Source organism: Phyllobates terribilis, unplaced genomic scaffold, assembly GCF_046119375.1.
Source record: "Phyllobates terribilis strain yellow unplaced genomic scaffold, ASM4611937v1 Scaffold_5__5_contigs__length_657084704, whole genome shotgun sequence".
NCBI classification, from domain to species: domain Eukaryota; kingdom Metazoa; phylum Chordata; class Amphibia; order Anura; family Dendrobatidae; genus Phyllobates; species Phyllobates terribilis.
The window spans coordinates 165,090,371-165,115,540 of record NW_027362765.1 but is presented as its reverse complement, the minus strand read 5'-3'; the positions used below and the strand labels follow the sequence as shown (position 1 = coordinate 165,115,540).

The 25,170-nt window shown below is 42.4% G+C and overlaps 1 protein-coding gene across 1 annotated transcript; it reads right to left on the bottom strand.

The window, feature by feature from the left end:
• Positions 1–15,262: 15,262 nt before the first annotated feature.
• LOC141272519 (keratin, type I cytoskeletal 12-like) lies at positions 15,263–22,101 on the bottom strand. The gene is made up of 8 exons (XM_073683328.1): positions 21,580–22,101; positions 19,352–19,434; positions 18,448–18,604; positions 18,203–18,361; positions 17,985–18,110; positions 17,654–17,871; positions 17,320–17,375; positions 15,263–15,784 (listed from the first exon to the last, which is right to left on the bottom strand). The coding sequence occupies exons 1-8, from the start codon at positions 21,967–21,969 to the stop codon at positions 15,687–15,689; spliced, it is 1,287 nt and encodes a 428-aa protein (XP_073539429.1). The 5' UTR covers positions 21,970–22,101; the 3' UTR covers positions 15,263–15,686.
• Positions 22,102–25,170: the final 3,069 nt, after the last annotated feature.

Sequence of the window (25,170 nt, the reverse complement as noted above, 5' to 3'; positions counted from 1 at the left end):
TAGCAGTGCAAAGTCTGCAATCACCAAAGAATCCTTTGATCTTCAGATATGTCAATCTAAATCCTCATATATCTCAAATCAAAACTGAGTTCAGACAAGTCATGGCCACTATCATGTAAAGCCTGTAACCTCAAAGTAGACACAATAGCAGAAATTACTACTACCAGTTCAATATCATAGGATTGTCAGGTATGGATGTGTCATGCTTTAAGGCCCTACAGTCCTGTTCTCTCTTCTTCTATTGCATTTACAGAGAGCTCATCTCCTGATGTAATTTGCCTGTGTTAACATGCCTGTCCAAGTAGCTCTCAAGAACATGTACGTCATCAGAAGTACTTGACATATCACAATGGTTTCAGTTTTCCAAAATGCAAATATTAGTAAAATAGAAATTCAAATGAAAAGATAATGTCTTATACATGTGACCTCAGAATCCCGATGTAGATACCATAGATCAAAATATCAAAATAGTTAAATCTATTTTTTCTACAGTATTCAGAAGTGACACAGATACAGAATTGCATCTAACATGTATGGACACCAGAAATCTTTCAAAGCAAGAATGTATTTATGGGGAACCTATCACCTCCAGAAATGCTATTTACCTGCAGAAATAGAGATGCCTAGTCATGCCTGGCTGCCTTACAGGAGCCATGTGGTGCCAATATTCAAAAAGGGGACAAAAACTGAACTTGGAAATTATAGGACAGTAAGCTTAACCTCTACTGTGGGTAAAATCCTGGAGAGTTTCCTAAGAGATGCTATACTAGAGTATCTGAAGAAGAATAACCTCATGACCCAATATCAACATGGGTTTACGAGGGACCGTTCCTGTCAAACTAATCTGATCAGTTTTTATGAGGAGGCAAGTTCTGGACTGGACCAAGGAAATGCAGTGGATGTTGTGTATATGGACTTTTCAAAAGCTTTTGATACGGTTCCACACAAAAGGTTGATACATAAAATGAGAACAATGGGGATAGGGGAAAATATATGTATGTGGGTTAAGAATTGGCTCAGTGATAGGAAACAAAGGGTGGTTATTAATGGAAAATACTCAGACTGGGTCTCAGTTAACAGTGGGGTAACACAGGGGTCAGTATTGGGCCCCCTTCTTTTTAACATATTTATTAATGACCTTGTAGGGGGCATACAGAGTAATATTTCAATATTTGCAGATGACACTAAACTCTGCAGGGTAATCAATACAGAGGAGGACAATTTTATATTACAGGAGGATCTATGTAAGCTAGAAGCTTGGGCTGATAAATGGCAAATGAGCTTTAATGGGGATAAATGTAAGGTAATGCACTTGGGCAGAGGAAATAAAATATATAATTATATGCTTAATTGTAAAACACTGGACAAAACTGTAACTGAAAAAGACCTGGGTGTATTGGTGGACGACAAGCTCACGTTTAATGGCCAGTGTCAGGCAGCTGCTGCAAAGGCAAATAAAATAATGGGATGCATTAAAAGAGGCATAGATGCTCATGAGGAGAACATAATTTTACCTCTGTACAAGTCACTAGTGTGACCACACTTAGAATACTGTGTACAGTTTTGGTCTCCGGTGTATAAGAAAGACATAGCTGAACTAGAGAGAGTGCAGAGAAGAGCGACCAAGGTTATTAGAGGACTGGGGTGTCTGCAATAGAGATGAGCGTTGTTCTACTCGAACTGTTCGCCAATCTCAAATTCGAGCTGTTTTGGGCGGTGTTCGAGCCGTTCGGCGAACACGAACAATTTGAGAAAAATTCGGCTGTTCGAGGTTATGTTCGATAACTGTTCGTGCACCAAAATCATAACTGGATTTTTTCTCAGTAATGATGAAAATTAATGTTAATACGCAGTTTGAGTGTACAGCGGGGTGGGGGGAGGGGCAGGGGATGGATCTCTGCAGGAACAATGAAGATCTCCATTTTTTTTCTCTTTCCCGCATTTACAGTGGGGAGGTGCAATCTGTCAGCCTATCAGCAGCGCACACACTGAGCGAAGTGCTTTTTTTCACACAAGCAAGGGCATGTGTCATTGGCAGTGTATGTCACATGTCCTTGCCCTATAAGACCAAGCCATTTTCCCCGTCGCCACCATTTTCTCACTGCTGCAGCTGCGTGTTAGACGGCACCGCTGTTGCTGTGTGCGCTATACCTTGTTAATTTCAAGCCAATTTTCGCACAAATATACAGATAGCTTGGGAGTAGGGAATAGTTGTGATTGCAGTCCTTTTAAGGACTAGGTTACAGCATTTCCTACGACTTTTATCAGGCAGGTCTGTGCTCTTAAATAGATAGGTTGTGGGAGTAAAGACTAATTGTAATTGGAGTCCTTTTCAGGACTAGGTTACATCAGTTCCTATCAGTTTTTGCCAGGCAGGTCTGTGCCAGTGCTGTGCAAGTTTTTTTCACAGCATTTGGCTGAATCTAGCAAAGCCTATTGCAGAGTGTGTTAGTCAGTGGAGTAGCCTATCTGTGTTGCAAGATATACCACCTGTGTATAGAATACCAATTTTTTTACTGCACCTAGTGAAGTAAAATCTTTTGGGCATAGCATCATTCCATTAGTCCATCTATACTGACCTCCATCAGGTTGCAAACTGAATCTAATTTTTTTCTGCATCTAGCTCTGAAAAAATATTTGGCCTTCTAGCAGTGTGTCGGACTTTCTCTATTAGTCCATCTATACTGACCTCCATCAGGTTGCAAATTCAAAATAATTTTTATCTGCATCTACAGTACCTCTGAAAAAATATTTGGGCTTCTAGCTGTGTGTGGGACTTGTTGTATTAGTCCATCTATACTGACCTCCATCAGGTTGCAAACTGAATATATTTTTTTCTGCATCTACCTCTGAAAAAATATTGGGCTTCTAGCTGTGTGTGGGACTTGTTGTATTAGTCCATCTATACTGACCTCCATCAGGTTGCAAACTGAATATATTTTTTTCTGCACCTACCTCTGAAAAAATATTGGGCTTCTAGCTGTGTGTGGGACTTGTTGTATTAGTCCATCTATACTGACCTCCATCAGGTTGCAAACTGAATATAATTTTTTTCTGCATCTAGCTCTGAAAAAATATTTGGCCTTCTAGTAGTGTGTCGGACTTTCTCTATTAGTCCATCTATACTGACCTCCATCAGGTTGCAAAATTAAAAATAATTTTTATCTGCATCTACAGTACCTCTGAAAAAATATTTGGGCTTCTAGCTGTGTGTGGGACTTGTTGTATTAGTCCATCTATACTGACCTCCATCAGGTTGCAAACTGAATATATTTTTTTCTGCATCTACCTCTGAAAAAATATTGGGCTTCTAGCAGTGTGTGGGTCTTGTTCTATTAATCCATCTATACAGACCTCCATCAGGTTGCAAACTGAATATAATTTTTTTCTGCATCTAGCTCTGAAAAAATATTTGGCCTTCTAGTAGTGTGTGGGACTTTCTCTGTTAGTCCATCTATACTGACCTCCATCAGGTTGCAAACTGAATATATTTTTTTCTGCATCTACCTCTGAAAAAATATTGGGCTTCTAGCTGTGTGTGGGTCTTGTTCTATTAATCCATCTATACTGACCTCCATCAGGTTGCAAACTGAATCTAATTTTTTTCTGCATCTAGCTCTGAAAAAATATTTGGCCTTCTAGCAGTGTGTCGGACTTTCTCTATTAGTCCATCTATACTGACCTCCATCAGGTTGCAAATTCAAAATAATTTTTATCTGCATCTACAGTACCTCTGAAAAAATATTTGGGCTTCTAGCTGTGTGTGGGACTTGTTGTATTAGTCCATCTATACTGACCTCCATCAGGTTGCAAACTGAATATATTTTTTTCTGCATCTACCTCTGAAAAAATATTGGGCTTCTAGCTGTGTGTGGGACTTGTTGTATTAGTCCATCTATACTGACCTCCATCAGGTTGCAAACTGAATATATTTTTTTCTGCACCTACCTCTGAAAAAATATTGGGCTTCTAGCTGTGTGTGGGACTTGTTGTATTAGTCCATCTATACTGACCTCCATCAGGTTGCAAACTGAATATAATTTTTTTCTGCATCTAGCTCTGAAAAAATATTTGGCCTTCTAGTAGTGTGTCGGACTTTCTCTATTAGTCCATCTATACTGACCTCCATCAGGTTGCAAATTAAAAATAATTTTTATCTGCATCTACAGTACCTCTGAAAAAATATTTGGGCTTCTAGCTGTGTGTGGGACTTGTTGTATTAGTCCATCTATACTGACCTCCATCAGGTTGCAAACTGAATATATTTTTTTCTGCATCTACCTCTGAAAAAATATTGGGCTTCTAGCTGTGTGTGGGACTTGTTGTATTAGTCCATCTATACTGACCTCCATCAGGTTGCAAACTGAATATATTTTTTTCTGCATCTACCTCTGAAAAAATATTGGGCTTCTAGCTGTGTGTGGGACTTGTTGTATTAGTCCATCTATACTGACCTCCATCAGGTTGCAAACTGAATATAATTTTTTTCTGCATCTAGCTCTGAAAAAATATTTGGCCTTCTAGTAGTGTGTCGGACTTTCTCTATTAGTCCATCTATACTGACCTCCATCAGGTTGCAAATTAAAAATAATTTTTATCTGCATCTACAGTACCTCTGAAAAAATATTTGGCCTTCTAGCAGTGTGTCGGACTTTCTCTATTAGTCCATCTATACTGACCTCCATCAGGTTGCAAATTCAAAATAATTTTTATCTGCTTCTACAGTACCTCTGAAAAAATATTTGGGCTTCTAGCTGTGTGTGGGACTTGTTGTATTAGTCCATCTATACTGACCTCCATCAGGTTGCAAACTGAATATATTTTTTTCTGCATCTACCTCTGAAAAAATATTGGGCTTCTAGCAGTGTGTGGGTCTTGTTCTATTAATCCATCTATACAGACCTCCATCAGGTTGCAAACTGAATCTAATTTTTTTCTGCATCTAGCTCTGAAAAAATATTTGGCCTTCTAGTAGTGTGTGGGACTTTCTCTGTTAGTCCATCTATACTGACCTCCATCAGGTTGCAAACTGAATATATTTTTTTCTGCATCTACCTCTGAAAAAATATTGGGCTTCTAGCTGTGTGTGGGTCTTGTTCTATTAATCCATCTATACTGACCTCCATCAGGTTGCAAACTGAATATAATTTTTTTCTGCATCTAGCTCTGAAAAAATATTTGGCCTTCTAGTAGTGTGTCGGACTTTCTCTATTAGTCCATCTATACTGACCTCCATCAGGTTGCAAATTAAAAATAATTTTTATCTGCATCTACAGTACCTCTGAAAAAATATTTGGGCTTCTAGCTGTGTGTGGGACTTGTTGTATTAGTCCATCTATACTGACCTCCATCAGGTTGCAAACTGAATATATTTTTTTCTGCATCTACCTCTGAAAAAATATTGGGCTTCTAGCTGTGTGTGGGACTTGTTGTATTAGTCCATCTATACTGACCTCCATCAGGTTGCAAATTGAATATAATTTTTTTCTGCATCTAACCCAGCCAATAGTTTTGGCCTAATACCACAGTTTGGCCACTCAGCTCTGCTCGGTTACCATCCATTGTTTTTTTGTGCAAACAACTCCAGAGTTGTGAATTAGTTAACCACCAAAATGAATGGAAAAAGGCCTGCTGCTGGTGGAAAGGGGAATAGGCGTGTTGGGAAGGGGAAAAAAGGTTGTGTCCGTGGGGTAGGTGTTAAAGCAACAGTAACATCTGCAGAAGAAAGACCATCTTCCAGCCAAACTAAAATGTCTACTTCTTTTAGCGGACAATGTGATAAGATCCCTTTCTTACGGCCACGCCAATCGCTTCAAATTCCAGATGAGGCACAAAAACAGCAGGTGCTTCAACGGATATCAAGTGCTCCTTTAAGTGGGCTCTCCTCCACATCAACTTCAACATCACAAATACTCCAGTCCTCAAAGGTGTCACCCAAATCGCACTTGCTTCCTCACAGCTCCCAAATCTCCAGCTGCCCGTCTGAGTATGAGGTAGAACAGATGGTTGAGTCTGCAGAGCTGTTTACTCATACTATAGCCTGGGAATCAGAGGTCGACTCCAGCGCTTCTGTGAATCCAGACGAGGAAATGATCTGCACTGATGCCCAGAATCTTTATCAGTCGGATCCAGGACCAGACGCTGAAGGTTCTGACCATAATGTAGACCCTCATTCCCAAACTGTAACTCCTGTTGGTGGAGACAATGAGGAAGACGATGATAAGACTCAAATACCTGATTGGAGCGACAACTTTAGTTTTTTGTCAGGGCAGGAACAGGTTGGCTCTGAGGACGACGGGTGTGATAACACACAGGGTGATGATGATGAGGTTGGAGATCCCACTTACTGTCAACCCGCAGTCAGCCAAGAGATGAGGTCAGCAGAGGAGGTGGAGGAAGATGCTAGTGACGACGAGGTCAGGTTGCGCCTTCCTGGACAGAGACGTAGTACTGGAAGCACGTCAACAACTGCATCCTCAAACACAACTCTGCCTCTCACCACAAGTCGTGGTGGCTCTTCAGGTCGCATGGGTGCTAAGCCTTGCATAGCCTGGGCATTTTTTCAGATCGATAAAGATGACCCAACTCGTGTTATCTGTAACATTTGTCAGCAAAAGCTAAGTAGAGGCCAAAAAATACATAGTTTGAGTACTTCATGCATGAACCGGCACATGGACATGAAGCATAAGTTGCAGTGGGAAGCTCAGTGTGCTACAATGCGGCCTAGCCGGCCGGGCCAACCACCGTCTGCCATATCTTGTGCATCCGCGGCCTCTTCATCCTCTGTGACTGGGGGGACAGCAGTCACACCTGTTTTGGGGCGCAGACCTGCCACCTCTTTACCCGCAACAGCCAGCGTGATTGGCAGGTCATCATTTTCTTTGGAGGTGGTAACACCAGCTGGTGTTGAGCGCTGTCCGACATCGATAGCACCACCTTTGGATCAAGGCAACCTAACATGTCCGCCTGCATCTTCCTCACAGACCGGCAGTTTGCCGGGGACACCCTTATCAACCCCGTCTAAGCACAATAGCCAGCCCTCGGTCCCTCAGATGTGGACAAGTAAAAGACCATTTCCTCCTAGCCATGAGAAAGCTAAGAGGTTGAATTTCACCATCTGCAAGCTCTTGGCTACAGAAATACTGCCTTTCCGCCTGGTGGACACAGAGGATTTTCGAGACCTTATGTCCGTCGCAGTGCCCCAGTACCAGATGCCCAGTCGGCACTACTTCTCAAAGAAAGGTGTGCCTGCGCTCCACCAGCATGTCGCACACAACATCACCGCTTCTTTGAGAAACTCTGTGTGTGACAGGGCGCATTTCACCACAGACACTTGGACGAGTAGGCATGGACAGGGGCGTTACATGTCGCTGACTGGGCACTGGGTAACTATGGTGACAGCAGGACAAGGGGCTGCTGTCCAAGTCTTGCCGTCCCCACGAGTTGTGCGTCAATCCTCTTTATGTCAAAGTTCCTCCACTGCTTCTGCCTCCTCAACCTCCTCTCGGTCTTCTACCTGCACCCAAAGCCTGTCTGGTCATGCCACAAGCTTTCTAACTGCGCAGAAGGGATCCTGCACACCTCCTTACTATGCTGGCAGTAGGGCTCAACGTCATCAGGCGGTTTTTACTTTGAAATGTCTGGGAAATGTGAGTCACACAGCTGAGGAGTTGTGGTCAGCTCTGGAGAACCAATTTCATGAATGGTTGTCTCCACTGGACCTGAAACCAGGGAAGGCCGTGTGCGACAATGCTGCAAACCTGGGTGCGGCCCTTCGCCGGGGCAATGTCACACACGTGCCTTGTATGGCTCACGTGTTGAACCTGGTTGTCCAGCAATTTTTAGCCCACTATCCCAGACTAGATGGCCTTCTGCAGAGGGCACGGTCGCTGTGTGCTCACTTCCGCCGTTCGCATCCCGCAGCTCAGCGACTTACATCTCTACAGAAGTCGTTGGGCCTGCCACTTCACCGGCTAAAATGCGATGTGCCTACCTGGTGGAATTCAACTCTGCACATGTTGCAGCGACTGTGGCAGCACCGACAAGCCCTGGTGCAATACGTTCTGACGTATAGCCTGGGCCAACGAGATTCAGAGGTGGGGCAAATCACGCTGGAGGAGTGGTCTCAGATCAGGGACCTATGCACCCTTCTGCACAGTTTTGAAATGGCGACGAAGATGTTTAGTGCTGACGATGCCATTATCAGCATGACTATTCCGGTGATTTACATGCTGGAGCACATGTTAAACAGAATTCGGAGTCAGGTGGTGGCACAAGAGGAGGTGGAGGAAGTAGAGGAGGAGGAGTTGTATGCGGAAGGGCTAACATCTGCAAGGTCCAGACGGTCGGCAGCACCAAGGCGGCAGGCATGTGAGGGTGGGGGAGATGGTTTTACCAGGGCGCATGGTAGCAGCCAAACTAGTGAGGAAGGTGCAGGAGCCCAGGAAGAAGTGGAGGACGAACTGATGGAAGACTCATCAGATGAGGGAGACCTTGATCACATTTCTGTTGTGCGAGGTTGGGGGGAGAGGACAGAGGAAGGAAGCATGATTGTTACCTCGCCACCAACACAACAGGGACTTGGTGCTCCTGGATGCGCAACACACATGAGTGCCTTCTTGCTGCACTACCTGCAACATGACCCTCGAATTGTGAGAATTAGAAATAATCCTGACTACTGGGTTGCCACACTGTTAGATCCCCGGTACAAAAGTAAATTTGCAGAAATTATTCCTGCCATAGAAAGGGATTCACACATGCAGGAGTATCAGCAGAGACTGTTGCAGAATCTTACATGTGCTTTTCCACAAAATACCAGTGGTGCACGTAGTGAATCTCACAGTTCCAACTTGCCAACCGTGGGACCGTCAAGTGTTCAGCACTCAAACCATAACAGAACCACAGTATCTGCTGGTAACATCAATTTTGCGGAATCATTTCACCACTTTTTTAGCCCATCCTTTGCAAGGCCACAGGAGACAAGAAGTCTGACACATAGTCAACGCCTAGAGACGATGGTATAGGAGTATCTCCAAGTAAACATTGAAGCCACGACTGTGTCACTGGACCCTTGCTCTTTTTGGGCTTCCAATCTGGATAAATGGCCGGAGCTAGCCACTTACGCCTTGGAGATCTTGTCATGCCCCGCAGCCAGCGTTCTGTCTGAACGTGTGTTCAGCGCTGCTGGTGGTGTGCTGACAGATAAGCGCACGCGGCTCTCCACTGATAATGTAGACAGACTCACGTTCATAAAGATGAACAAATCATGGATCCGAATCGACTTTTCTACCCCTGTGTCATCCTGGGGAGAGTAAAAGCTTGATGATTGGTTAAAATCACCCTACCAACCGTTTTAAGCTTTCAAATTACTAATCATGTTTATCTGTATCTTGACTGGAAAATAATTCGGGCTTTGTAGCAGTGTGCAGCACTGATCCTATTAGGCCATCTATAATAAGCTCCACCAGATTTAAAATTAAAAATAATTTTTAGCTGCATCTAGCCCGGAAAATAATTTTGGGGCTCCGAGATGCGCAAGACACATAAGTGCCTTCTTGTTGCACTACCTGCAGCATGACCCTCATATTGTCAGAATTCGAAGTAATCATGACTACTGGGTTGCCACACTCTTAGATCCCCCAAACTGTTCGATCAACCTTTTCATTTTAATAAAGACCAAAAAAATGGTCATTTTTGAAATTATAAGCATTAGCAGGTTGTTAGAAACTGAAATCAAACAGTTTTCAACTCAAAACTTTATTGTAGGTGATGTTACATTTTCACATAGGACCCCTTGTTCGAAAGGAGCTTCTGAACTCTCTCGTCCATTGAATTTGTCAGGTTTTGGATGGTTTCTGCTTCAATTGTTTTGCATGAGGAGAGAATACCCTCCCAGAGCTGTTGCTTAGATGTGAACTGCCTCCCGCCATCATAGACACTCCTTTTAATGATGCTCCAAAGGTTCTAAATGGGGTAGAGGTCAGGGGAGCATGGGGGTCACACCATAAGTTTGTCCCCTTTTATGCCCATATCAGCCAGAGATGCAGTTGTTTTATGTGCAGCATGAGATGGTGCATTATCATGCAGAAAAATGATCTTGCTGTGAAATACACGGTTCTTCTTCTTGAACCATGGCAGGAAGTGCTGTTTGAGAAAATCCACATACATTATGGAGTTCATCTTTAGCGCCTTCAGGGATCCTAAAGGGGCCGACAATCTCTCTCCCCATGATTCCAGCCCAAAACATTACTCCACCTCCTCCTTGTTGGCGCTGTAGCCGTGTTTGCGTGGGGTGTCCATCAACCAGCCATCCTCCACTCCATCCATCTGGACCATCGAGCGCTGCACGGCACTCATCCGTGAACAAAACAGTTTTGAAATCAGTCTTCATGTAATGTTTGGCCCACTGGAGCCGTTTCTGCTTGTGTGAAGTGGATAGAGGAGGTCGACAGGATGGCGTATGCACAGCTGCAAACCTCTGAAGGACCCTGCATCTTGTTGTTCGGGGGACGTTGGAGGCACCAGCAGCTTCAAAAACTTGTCTGCTGCTATGACAAGGCTTTCTTGCCGCTGCTCTTTTAACCTGACGTAATTGCCTGTAGGAAAGAGTCCTCAATTTGCCCTTATCAGCACGCACACGTGTGTACTGTGAATCAGCTACATACTTCTTGATTGCCAAGACACTTCATCCTGATCATCGCACAATGTTGATTGTAGTCATGCCTTGACCTAAACACTCCACAATTTGTTGCTTCTCAGCAGCCGACACATCCTTTTTCTTTCCCATTTTGGCAGAAAATGTAGGCTGCTTAATAATGTGAGAGTGCCTTCTTAAGTAGTCTTGCCTTTCATTGGACACACCTGCCAAACTAATTAGCACAGGTGTCTGCAATTGCTTACAGTGATATAAAGAGCCCTGACACACATCACCATCAATGAGTTTAACTGACAAACAAACAAATTCTTCCCTTATCACTCCTAAACACTTTTTGCATAATAATTTGGAACGCAGTGTACATGTGCTTTTCCACAAAACACCAGTGGTTCACGTAGTGAATCTTACAGTTCTAACTTGCCAACCGTGGTCTGTATGGAGTTGTTCAATAAAGGGCCCAAAATTAAGATAACATAGATGGGAGAGGTCTCTATGAATAGGAATTCCTAAGTATTTGATACCCTGTGAGGGCCAGGCAAAGGGAAAGTTGGACTGGATGGAATCCTATATGGATTTGGGGAGGGAGACATCGAGGGCCTCAGACTTCGCTGCATTGATTTTAAAATTTTACCATGTAACAAAGTGATCTATTTCAGCCATAACAGCAGGGATGGATATATGTGATTGAGTGATATATACTAGGACATCATCAGCAAATAGAGAGCACTTGTACTCGGTGCCTCCCACCTCAATCCACCTAATATTGGGGTTATGGCGAATTGATGAGAGCAGGTGCTCTGTCACTAGGATGTATAAGAGAGGGGACAGAGGACATCCCTGCCTTGTCCCATTGGTGATTGTGAAAGGTGATGAAAATGTTCTGACGCACCCCCTGGGCCTTGGGACACCCGGAGCCGGACCCTTTTTGGTGGATGCTGGTGGTTGTAGTCTTCGTGGCGGCGACCCGGTTCCGTGGCTCAGGGCGGTCAAACCAGTGGCGGAACTATTTATGTGGTTTTGATGTTTAAATGTCCGACTACGCCACCCGTGGATTGCGGTCAGAGTGAACCGCCGCTACAGGGCAGACCGCTGAGGCTGGTGTTGTGGGTGCAGCAGAGCGTAGCATAACTCCCCACGGGAGGAGTATAGCCTCAGGGCAGTGTATGCGGAGGATGGGGGTGATGGTGCAGGGCAGCAGCAGTAACGACACGGAGTCAGTGATGCAGTCCAGGGCCTTTACTCACAGTTCTTATTATCCAGACCACGTCTGCAGGTAACGGCTGCCCACGTCGTACTGTGCTCACCAGGTGAGGGGCTCAGACAACTCCCAGATAACTTTGGAGCACTTCACAGGACCCCCTTTGTGTGTCCTTTGTCTGGCCTTTCTTACCAACACTTCTGTCCGGCTGCCTCGGGCCTCCTCTTGGTAAACTTGGCGCCAGTTTCCCTGACCCTATGTGGTGCCTTCCTAGCGGGTGTAGCGAGTGGCTGCGCCACATAAAATGTCAGAGCCTCCGGTTTCTAGCTGAGGGTCGTTTCCTGCCTCCACTAGTTCGGGGACCGGTCTCCCCCTTTGGCCTGACCCCTCCACGCAGGTGGATTCGGGCGTGCGGTGGCGACTCGCCCGTCCGCACCCCTGGGATCCCTTCATTCCTCGTTCCTGGAGCCTTCTCCTCTCCTCTTCCTTCCTTCTCCCTCTTCCAGGCCTGGGCCTCTGTTACTAGGCCCGCCTCCGGAGCAGAGCTCATGCAGAGCCCCTGCTCCCTGCCACTTCTGCTCAGACTTCTCTGCACTGAACTAAGATGGTGCCCACCTTTTATACTCCCTTCTCAATGCACCCAGGAACTGCTTCCTCCCTGCTCCTGCACTACAGGGTTCCCCTTCCTCAGTGTTCCCTCCCCCCACTCCAGCCAGGGACAGGGAATGTCGTGCCCATCTCAGGGGCATATTGGTCGCCCTGCCCCACGGCAATGTGTTGTAATGCATGCAGGTGTCGGGTCCTGATCCACACTCCATCCTTACCTGAGAGTGAGATATCACACCTCTGGGTGAGGTGCAATACGTCTGTAGCAACCGAGCCATCAGGGTGCTACAGTTCCATTTATCTTCAGCCTAGGTGACGTATTGCGATACAGGGCTGTGATTTTGGCTATAAAAGGGTCCCCTAGACCCCTACCCCAAGCTTTTTAAGAGAATCATATATGGCGTGCCAGGAGACTCTATGGAATGCTTTCTCAGCATCCAACGAGAGTATCTAATTACAAATTTTTAACTGCATCTAGCCCAGGAAATACTTTGTGCCTAGTAGCAGTGTCTGCTAGTCAGCGGATTATCCCGGCTGTTAAGCAAGCTACACCACCTGTAGTTTAGACACTTAATTTTTTCAAAGGAAATGCTTCGGGACCATGGGATACTTAGTGAAGAGCATCAGGAGGCACCCCAAGGCATAGGGGCTGGGACTGGCAGTAGGATGCCTTGCGGTGGACAGCCGAGCTCGATCCTTATAAAAGCTTTTTAACTGCAGCAGCTTTAGTGGACGCTACTGGAGCTGGAATTACCGCGGCTGCTGGCATGAGACTTGCCCTCCAATAGATCCTTGTAAATGGATTTAAAGTGTATTCATTCAAATTAGAGAGACAATTTAAATTAAAAAGCTTAGAGCTGCCTCCACCACAGGGGGGCTCGCTCGACCCACCAGCGGACAGGCACCAGTATTGGGAGAGGGGGGCTGGCCGTCAGGGTTCACCGCGGCTCTGGCACAAACCCGGCGACACGGAGGTGGCACGGGCAGGAGCGGACTGGCCGTGTCGGCTTCTCACTTTTTGGATTTTAGAAGGGCATGACATGCCTATATCTGTGTCTCCCCCTCCTTTTACTCCTCCACCTCTTTTATTTTCGCATGACTATATGTACTTGTCACTTTTCCATGTGTTAGTTATGTCTTCTGAGCAGTTTGTCAGCTTTTGGACACCTTTGAAGGTGTTTTCTATGTGTTTCTATGTGTTTTTGTTTGCCTGCCATTGGTTTTAACGGTGTTCGAAGGTGTTCGACGAACAGTTCGACGAACAGTTCGGCGAACACACGGGTGTTCGACGAACCGAACCGAACTCGAACACTACGGGGGTGGCTCAACACTAGTCTGCAATACCTAGACAGGTTATTACACTTGGGGTTATTTACTGTGGAAAAAAGAAGGCTTAGGGGTGATCTTATTACTATGTACAAGTATATGAGGGGACATTACAAAGACCTGTCTATTGATCTTTTTACTCTGAGGCCTGAGACGGGGACAAGGGGGCATCTTCTACGTCTGGAGGAAAGAAGGTTTAATCATAATCACAGACGGGGATTCTTTACTGTAAGAGCAGTGAGACTATGGAACTCTCTGCCGCATGATGGTTGTAATGAGTGATTCACTACTAACATTTAAGAAGGGCATGGATGCCTTTCTTGAAAAGTATAATATTACAGGTTATATATACTAGATTCCTTTTTAGGGCGTTGATCCAGGGAACTAGTCTGATTGCCGTATGGAGTCAGGAAGGAATTTTTTTCCCCAATGTGGAGCTTAGTGTTTGCCACATGTTTTTTTTGCCTTCCTCTGGATCAACATGTTAGGCTATGGGTTGAACTAGATGGACTTAGTCTTCCTTCAACCTTAAAAACTATGTTACTATGTTACAAGAAGTCATCGGGGCGGTGCAGGAAGCGCTTACAATCATTGCTCACTACATAGTGAGCGAGGCTCTAATCACTCTCCGGCACATAGATTGATGGCCTGCCCTGCAGCACATTTACGGAAAAGCCTTTTACCAGAATATATAGTGGTAATTTGCAGGAACAAAGCATTTAGTCATTTCTGGACAGCATATTGGAACAGCAGCTACATGGAAAAAAATTAAGATTTACTCTCCCTGCAGCTGCTTTCTTCAGTTATTGGGGTCGTGCAGTGAACGTGCTATAATAACTCCCCGCCAACTTGATTGGAAGACGACTCTGCACACAAATACTGCAGGCCATGCTGTCAATCAATGTGCCGGGGTGTGATTACAGTCTCAATCCAGTAAGCATGACAAACATGATTTAAATATATTTTTCACCAGATTACCACTACTGTATATCTGCAGTAAATAGAGTTTCTGGAAATTACAGGTTCTCTTTAATACATGAATGAATGACTTCTACCTGCACAGAAATTCTGAGTTCATCACCTTCCTGGAACAAATTTTAATGAAAACAGTGATTAACTTTTATAGTCCTACCTGTTACACTCCTCAATATTCTTGGACACATTTATTTTCTTATAATTACACTTTATTTAATTGTAGAAACAATTTAGAAGGTGTCTATGCTCATATATACAATAACTATATCTTTCACGGGAATCAGAGTATCTCATGTCAGAATGTTACATCTTGGCACAATGACTCCAAAGACTTAGAATTGGGACCTCCTTTGATATCCAGAAGTGAGAGATACATAAAGATTGGCTCTCTGGACTGTAGGATCCCTGACATCCCATAAACTCAATAGTGCAAGGCTTTATTTTCGCTGTCTTAGCACTATAAGAAGATTGACACATAAGTTTATATAATGCTTTATTGACTCAAATGATCACAGGCACATCATCTTCATCATTACACTTTCTTACATCCACAGCTAACTTTCCAAGTACTTCAAATTTTCATTACCATTCAAAAGCTGATTCTAGACATGGTCGTTGGATGAGAATGGCTCCAATAAAAATACATCATATTTAGAGTACAACTAAGTAATTAAATTATACGCGGTACCGAAGTTGCACTAGCACCACCTACATCTGCTACATAGGGGGTCACAATTACTATAGCTGGACCATGATGATTGGTGGGCCATGATACAGATTTTTCATTTGTCCTAGCAGCTTCAAGTAATCACTTTGACAATAACCAATGTTATAGAACATCAAACTTGCAAATAACAGAACTGTAATAAATCAGATATTTTTGTATAGTTTAGAAGGTTGTGTCTGTGTTATCATCCAACGCCATCATTACATCTTTTCTTCAACTTCCTTCACTTGAGTAGACACCACTCTCCCATCAACAACCTCTTCAACTATTGTCTTCACCTTCCTTGTTTTGGTGGGATCTAAAATATTTGATACAAGCAATTATTAGTCCACAGTACATGGAATTTATATTATAATTTACAGAATCTAAAATAGACTAAAGGAAATTCTTATAATAATTATTATAATAACACTTTTTCATTATGTCACTCTACAGTATGATAGCAACATCTAAGCCAATAGTTTGTGGCAAACGTGCAAGTTTTTAATAAATTTTGGGTAACTCACTGTTATCTGGCCTTGATATATATAGAACCTATCACAGTGTAGCCAAAATAATGAAGCCTGATCACTTTCGGACAATGAAATGCACTTTTTTCCTCCAAAATTTTGTAGGAAAGTGGGGGGTGCGTCTTATAGTCCGGATGTATGGTACCTTTACAGTCCGGCTGTGAATGGTGAGGGGGGAAGCTGGCAGGAAACCGGCAACTGCGGCTAACAGTGTGCCTGCTATTAAGGAAAATTAATATTCACTGCTCCCCACGCCCATAGTCCTGGGTGTGGGGAGAAGTGAATATTCCGGCAGTTGACCTCAACATGTGAGTGCGCATGGCAGTCACGTCATGCGCTGCTTACACGCTGATGTCAGCTGCTGGTATCAGAACAGAACACCGCTGGAGCAGAGGGAAGGTGAATAGAATCATTTATTTTTTATTTGTGCGACATGAGGGGGCCATATATAACAGGATGGGGATGGGGGGCAGGTATACCAGGATGGGGATGATGGGCCATGTATACCAGGATGGGGGGCTGTGTATGCCAGGATGGGGATGGAAGGCTATGTATACCGGGAAGCAGGAAAGGGGACATGTATACTAGGATGGGGGCATGTATACCAGGAGGAGGGATCATGTATACCAGGATGTGGGGCCATGTATACCAGGATGGGGGGTCATGTATATCAGGATGGGGGGCCGTGTATACCAGGATGGGGATGCAAGGCTATGTATCCCAGGATGGGGGCCATGTATACTATGTATGCCAGGATGGGGAGCCATGTGTACCATGTATACCAAGATGGGGGGCACTGTATATCAGGATGTGAAGCCCTGGATACCAGGATGAGTATGGGGAACCATGTATACCAGGATGGGGGGCCACGTACATCAGGATGGGGGGACATATATATACCAGGTTGGGGGATTTTAGTACAGAATTGGAGGACATTACCCCTATAACAGTGTCAGCAGCTGACCCCATAACAGTGCATCATGACGACATTTTTTGCATCAATTTTCTTTTTCTACTTTCCTCCTATAAAACCTAGGTGTGTCTTATGATCAGGTGTGTCTTATAGTCCGAAAAATACGGCAATTGTTTTAGCTTTCAGAAACTTTCTTTGACCCATAAGCCAATTCCTGAAGGGGGTAATGGTTATCTAACAATACATTTCCTTTAGAGAGTCCTTCACAGGTTCCTACCACCTATTTACGAAAGGGATGGAACAGCCGAGTCAGGATCCTTTCTCTCCAGGAGGAACTTAGAAGCTACACTGGATACCTTTATGCTATGCATGTCCTTTAAGAATATTTTTTTGGATAAAAATGACACTGACCTTTTCTGGAGTCAACTGATGATGCTTGTGACTTGGTCTGCTGTACCGGTATGGAGCTGTAAATATAAAAATTGCATGTTTGTTACACCACACTCTTCCAGTACAGTGAAGCCTGTACAGAAAAGGACCATCCCTGATTTGGAACAGATTTTGTGATGGTATTTGAATTAACTTTTAACCTACGTACACTTTGAGAAGACCAATTTTTTGTCCAATTTTTGAGTGGTCATCTCAAAAATGCATTACAATATTTTTATATTTTCATTCATTCTACTGTTGTCTCTTTCACCATATATCACCTAGTATTTGTCTGTTGGTCATGTGTTCTTCTTACCCTAATTCTCCTTCCAGCAGTCTTCTGTAGGTCTCAATCTCCATCTCTAGCCTGGTCTTGATGTCCAAAAGACGTAGATACTCTCCTTTCTGTCTTTCCATATCACCTCTGACCTGTTGCAACTGTTCTTCAATGTTGCTGATCTGGACCTGGAGATGGTTAAGCTGCATGCAGTAGCGACCCTCTGTCTCTGCTAAGGTTCCTTCCAGAGAGTTTTTCTAGGAGAATTGAGATTTAAGAACAGAAATAATTAAATACAAAATATATATATTTTTGAATATTGTATTACAAAACAATTACAATTGTTACGAGTAAATCTATATTAGCTTACCATTGAAAACTGAGCTTGAAGTTCAATTTCAAGACTTTGTAGTGTGCGCTTAAGGTCTGAAATCTCTGACCGGCTTGTCTGAACTTCTTGAACTCCAGTGGAGATTTCTTTTTTCAATTCACTGCTCTGTAATAACAAATCATACACAATGTTTTTAAGAAATTCAATTTAGATGAATGATAGAATTGAAATAAAAAAATTTACAAAATAAAGTCTACCTTCTTAAGGAACCAGTCCTCAGCTTCTTTGCGGTTCTTCTCAGCAAGAACTTCATACTCTGATCTCATGTCATTCAGGATTTTGGTGAGATCTACACCTGGTGCAGCATCCATCTCAACATTCACTTGACCAGTGCTACCTCTAAGGGAACTCATCTCCTATGTAGATGAAGCACACTTGAATTGATTACACCTGTCATTGCATAGATAAAATATCTGTTAGAAGTATGCAGATAATTTTTTACCTCTTGGTGGTTCTTCTTGAGGAATGCAAGCTCTTCAGTCAGGGACTCAAGCTGAAGCTCAAGATCAGATCTTGAAAGAGTCAGTTCATCCAACACACGTCGAAGACCGTTGATATCGGTCTCCACACTCTGGCGTAGAGCCAACTCGTTTTCATACCTAATAATAGTGATATTCAGATGTTGAATGTAAAGTATGTAATTATGAATTAAAAGATCACAACATTTTTTGTCAATAGTTTACTGTTTGGTGGCATGTAGTGACAAAGTTGTTACCTTAAAAGTATAGGGTAGGCCTCATTCTACCTCTGCAACACAGGTCATCTGATGTCTTTTAGCAACCACATATTAAACAGTTAGCTTCAAAGTGTATGACCCCCTCAACCAAATTCTATGGGAGTGATTGATATAACCGATCTAGGGTGTCTCTTAACTTTCAAGGAAAGATGTCACCTGTTTTTGCTAAACTCACCAAACAGTTATCAGGGAAGTGTGATAGGTAAGTAACATGTGTACAACTGCCAGTGGCATAACTGGAAAATGGCAAGAATAAAAAGAAAAAGAAGGTAGGTGGCAGAGGACCCACCCAAAAATGGTGGAGGTCCTGAAGAGTGTGCCCTTTGCACCATTTGCTATGACCTAGGTCCAGGCTTAGTCCTTCTGTTATTTCCCTGACATCTGTAATGCCTGGGGTGCACTAGAGAAGAAGGTGGATCAGCCAATAGGTGTGAATTAGGAATGTTTGGCTAGTTTTAGTGATCACTAAGACCTAAAAAACACCCCAAAAATCTTTATATAAAATAATGGTTAGTCATTAATATATTACTCCCAATTATACACTATTCTAAACCTCCATGTTACATACTATCATATTAGATTCATAAAATACTATTATAATTATACTCACTTCATTCTGAAGTCATCAGCTGCCAACCTGGCATTGTCAATCTGGAGGACAACACGGGCATTGTCTGTACTTCCAATGATGATCTGTTAGACAAAAAAGGACTTGTTATGTGGTTACTTGAATGTGTCTATTAGCCATTAAGTAGCTGAAATGTCATTGGTTAGACTTCTTGATATTAATTGTAGAAAAACACAAACTGATATATGCCTTTAATTAATAGTTTTCTAGTTCTTTATGTCTAATTTATTACCTTGTATAATGTACCTGAGATGTTTATTATATTTTATTTAGATCCAAATGTCAAGCGCATTGTAAAACGTTCTTCGGGATGTGACAGGTGGGATTAATGCCAAAAGTAAAGAAACTCAGAAGACATTTGATTTAGCTAAACTCTAATTAAAAGGTAATATGCAGAATGCACTATTTCATAACATTTTACCGAAAAACAACTAACTAAAGGTAAAACCTGCATGTGATACTGCCACCCACACTAACACAGAGAGAACATGCATACTCATGTTGTCTTTGGTGAGACCCAAGACCCAAATGTTACAAATCACTAGTGCAAACCATCATGCTACCCTATTATTTTTTTCTTAACATAGTTTTAAAGAAACTCTAAAATCTAAAATAATGAGGATCTGTCTACTGTTTATATGGAGCAATAATAAAAAAATAGTAATCATTCCTTTCTTTTTTTTTGTTATGCATGGATCTTTGTCATAAGACTATCTCCACCACTCATCATGATGCCATGAGTTTTACACAGTGAAGACCCCTTTCTTATCCTACAAGTCAGGTAACTTGTCATGTGTCTAACAAGCCCAGCATGTCAAGACGAAGCAGATCTCCACCTTTTCTTATACTCCAAGAAGGAGTCATTTGCCACTGTGTTAGGGAAATTTTCTGGGCATTAAAGGATGCAAAGAAGACGCTCTAAAAATGGAAGACCTAAAGTATACACCTATAGACCATTCTGTATTCCACATAATTTTTGTGAAAGGGAATGAGGAAAATTTATAGAAATGTAGCTATTGGAGCTGCCCAAGATGGGAAAAATTGAGAAGAATTAAGGGCGTTGCTATGGGTCTATCAACTTTTCCCAGCTAAGATCTTCAGAATTGCTCTCATCACTTCTCTTTTGATCATCTGGCATGATTGTTACATCTACAATTATGATCCATTTGCTTTACATAATCCAGGAAAAGAAAAAAATAGGGTATAAGGAGTTGTTCTATTATCTTCTTCTTGTCTTAAGTCTTTATTATAGATGGCTGTCTCTATTATTGTCTTTTCCAAACTTGTGGTCCCTTTGATTCCACAGTACAAACATACATACTGTATTGTATGCTTTCTATGGGATCTAGTTTTGTATTATTCTTTAGTGTAAAGTGTAATGTGAACACTATGGAAAAAAAGGAGAAGATATCTCATTTATAAAGAGCCTTTGGGCATGAGCTTCATGTAAACAGTAGAAATGTATCCATCATGAAGGTATTGTGTTGAATGCCGAACAGAGGATCTATGTTATTGCTTCCTTATTGATACATTGTTTTATTCTTTGTTATAGGTTTAACTGGTTATATAATAGTGTATTCCAACCATTTTATCTTATCACTCTTTAATCAAAAGGGTTAGAAGGTCAAATTTGCTTGTGTCTTCATGATCTAGAATAACTACTTATATCCTTAAGGTGCAGGTTCAAGTACAGGGGAGGTCAATTTCTACCCTGAAAAACACTATTGGGACCCAAGTGGTTGCACAAATATTTAGAGACTTTTCTTAATTTGACGTTCTGTTGTGTTTGACTGACGCATCTGAGGATTTGGAAAGTTCTGCCGGTAAAGATGGCCATAAACATTAGACTTAGGTCTGCCAAACCAAAAGATTTTGGCTCTACTGGCTAACCATCTAATATTACTTAATATTCATTTGGACTGTCAGTGGAAAAAAGGATCAACACATTAAATATCATCACGCCTGATACTTTGTTTTTTCAAGGAGTAACTTACTCTTCTCTCATTATTGACCATACATGTAAGCTTGGCCAAATTGAGCATGCATGTGTAAGGGGGTTCAAGGTTAGCCACTATATTACATTATTGAAAGTATACAGCAAGTGTAATTTTTAAAAATTTACTTATTAAAATGCACAAGGCATCTACAGTACATTCATTATCTCTAAATAGTAGCATATTTAGACACTATAATACACAGTAGTAACTTGCCTTATTTTTGAGATCTTCGATGACCTGGAAGTATTTGGTATAATCTCGGGATTGGGTGTTGTTGGTGGCATTATGTTTCTCATACCATTCCCTAATTTTCTTCTCCAGTTCAGAATTAGCCAATTCCAAAGCTCTCACTTTATCCAGATAGGAAGCCAGACGATCATTCAGGTTTTGCATGGTCTGCTTCTCGCCACCAAGTAAAAGACCATCACTTCCTCCAAAGCCAGAGCTGGAAAAACTAATCTTGGCACTTTGAGATGACAATCCTCCACCAAAACCAGCACCAGACAAGGATGAACTGCTGAATCCTCCATAGCTGCTACCTCGACTACTGCTTTGCACTTTTTGGCTAGATGTTTTAAGCTGATAACCGCTGGAGTAGGACATCTTGTAGTGATGAGGAGCAACAGTGATGTGGATGAAGAGACAGTAGGACTTAGTACCACAGCAAGTATCACCTTGGTGTAGGAAGAATGCGAGAGGCTGAGTTCTCTCCTCTCATGTGTCACCTTTATATGGAGAAAGTGGGTGGGTCTCTGGGTGTTCTTTGTGCACATTCCTCCTTTCACATCTAAACATTTTTTTTTACGGTCTACCTGCCGAGCGTGCTGTGCCCACCTGTTCAAAAACAACAGATGTAACGATCATCCCTCTCTGAAACACGCCCGGGGCATTTCTGGTGTATTACAATAGAACAGAGGTGGAGTGAGATCTAACTTTTATGAGAATACTTTTCCTGTTATGCTATCTTACTAATTTCCTTTTGGTTTTTACTCCTTATGACTACTTCTTTTTCCTGAGGGCAGTGGTTTTCAGCCCACGTCACGCCAGCTGTTGCAGAACTACCTCTCTCAGCATATCCAGACAGACGTTGCTTACTGGTACATGCTGAGAATTGTAATTGTGCAACATCTAAAAGGATGGAGATCACTGCCTTAGGTTTACACGCAGGACATCATTCTCTACAACTTTTGTGTAACAACTCAAACTCAAATTGGGTATAGGTTGTTCCCAAATTGCGGCTCTTGAGCTGTTGCTAAACTATAACTATATCCTGACGGCTTAATTATACATGCTGGGAGTTGTAGTTTTTCAAAAACTCGAGACCACAGCCCTGAAAGATAAGAAGTCCTACATAGCTTTCAGATTGGACATGAAGGTCTCCATAATGTGTCTTTCAGCAGCAACAGTCAGGAAATGATGGGAACTGTAGTTTTCAGTAGGGTTTTATCTATCCAAGGTTCTGGCCAGCTGTTTTTTTTTTGATGATATACATCAAAGTACAGATGGCCGATGAAATGTCAGGAAGGAATCAGGTACCTCTTAGTGTATGGTTTTATTACCTGTAGATGTAGCAGAGCTGAGCTGCATACAATTCATTGTAATGTCATTTTTTTTCAATCTGTAGTGTTATAAAAGACTATGACATTGTCATACTAATAAATTCAACTATGCTCCATCTATTTGATCACACTATGAGTTTTCAATCCAGGACAAATGTCTAAAGTCTGAGCTCAGTAGACATTTCAATGTCTAAATTCTGGTCCCTTTAACCATAGAGCAAAGTGGGTACCAGGCTGTCCATGGTGCCAGAGACAATGAAAAAGCAACGTTTTAGACCGGAGAATCTGTGGCGGGCACACTGTGGGAACAGATGAGATGGGGCATCTGTGGCAGTCATTCTGATGGGCATCTAAGGATGGGAGAAGGCAACTGATGTACAAGATGTTCCTGGTTGTCTGGGGCTGTGAAAGGATACTGATGGTCACTCACAGTGAATTAGTGTAGCTATACATTCTCCATTCTGAGCAACATCATTTGGGTGTCATGAAAAATTATGAACTCTTTCCGGTTTATATGTTTTGTAAAGAACTCACAGCAGTAAGTCGTACCGAACACAGATGTATATTACACTGCAGGTCTCCTCACATTGGGAAATCCATTACTGCTCACATAATGTTTATAGAACTCAAGCAGTGGAAGGTCTACAGTATTCATGACATAGGATACACTGATACTGCTGTATACATTACATATAAGACACTGATATTGTTGTACATACTTGACATAGGATACGCTGATGCTGCTGTATACATCACAAAGAAGACACTGAAATTGCTGTATATACTGTACATCACATAGGATACACTGAGACTGATGTATATAGATCACATAGGACACACTGAGACTGATGTATATACATTACATAGGAGACACTGAGACTCCTGTATACACATCACATAGGATACACTGAGACTCTGCTGTATACATCAATTAGGATACACTGAGACTCTGCTATATTCATCACATAGGAGACACTGAGACTGCTGTTTAAATCACCTAGAAAACACAGAGACAGCTGTATATACATCACATAGTAGTCATTGAGGTAAATGTATTTACTTCAAATAGGATATACTGACATGGCTGTATATATATCACATAGGATACATCGAAACTGCTGTATATACATCACATAAGGGATACCTAGACTGCTGTATGTATATCACATAGGAGATACTGGGACTGGTATATTTTCATCACATATAAGACACTGGGGCTGATAAATATATATCACAAAGGAAACCTTGGGACTGATATACATTGCATAAGAGATGGTAGGAGTGGTGTATACATATCATATAGGAGACACACATATACACCAGTCCCTGTGTCTCCTTTGTGCTGTATATATATCAGTCTCTTTCACATAGGAGACTGTAGTGCAGATGTACATACATCACATATACAGGATACACAGAGTGCTGTAATCATTACATAGGAGACACTGTGACTGCTTCTTTAATTGTCAGAACAGGAGCGCAGGGTTCTAACTCTGCCCACAAAGAACGATCTGACAGTGGCCAGCATCAGGACGTAAACATTCATTGCGTACTCACGATCAAGGGAGGAATTAAAGTGTAATCTGGCAAAACAGGGCTGGTGGCCCAAGCACTGCTGCCTTCGGGGGCAAGAAGAAATTACATCATGGGCTGTAAATGGTCTTAGGGCTGGAGAGTTCCCTCCCCTGCTCTAATGCTATCCTTAGACTGACACATTGTACACTTCTGTCACCAGCATGCTAGTTGGCCGTCTGTGGCAGGGACTTTTGGCTGTGTCTTTTTTCTCTTTTCAAATATTGGAGGGTATGAAAACTTTTTGGCAATGACACATTAGAAATTGGGATGGGCATTTAATTGGTGCCCAGATTTTGATATTTTGATGACCAGTATCTGGAATAATTAGGCAGTGACTGTCTCTTAGTAATCAGCAGATTGCCATTATCTGTTTTGTATGGTAAAAGTTGGCATTGCTCAAATCCAGAATAGTAATAATTATGTAACATAATACAGCACATTTGTAAAAGAGCTAAGAAACGGAGCGGCCATGAATACAGTGTTTTCCTGAAGTATCCGGTTACTCTGTGCGTTGCTGAGTACAATCACATGCAACCAGCCTGACAGTTTGACGGTAAGATAATAATCCACATCTTACCTCGGGCTGTTTTTCTACTATAATCATTTCGGATAAATTAAAGGTTATGTCTCCAATAATAAAAAAAAATGTTCCTGTTTTTTTTTTTACAGT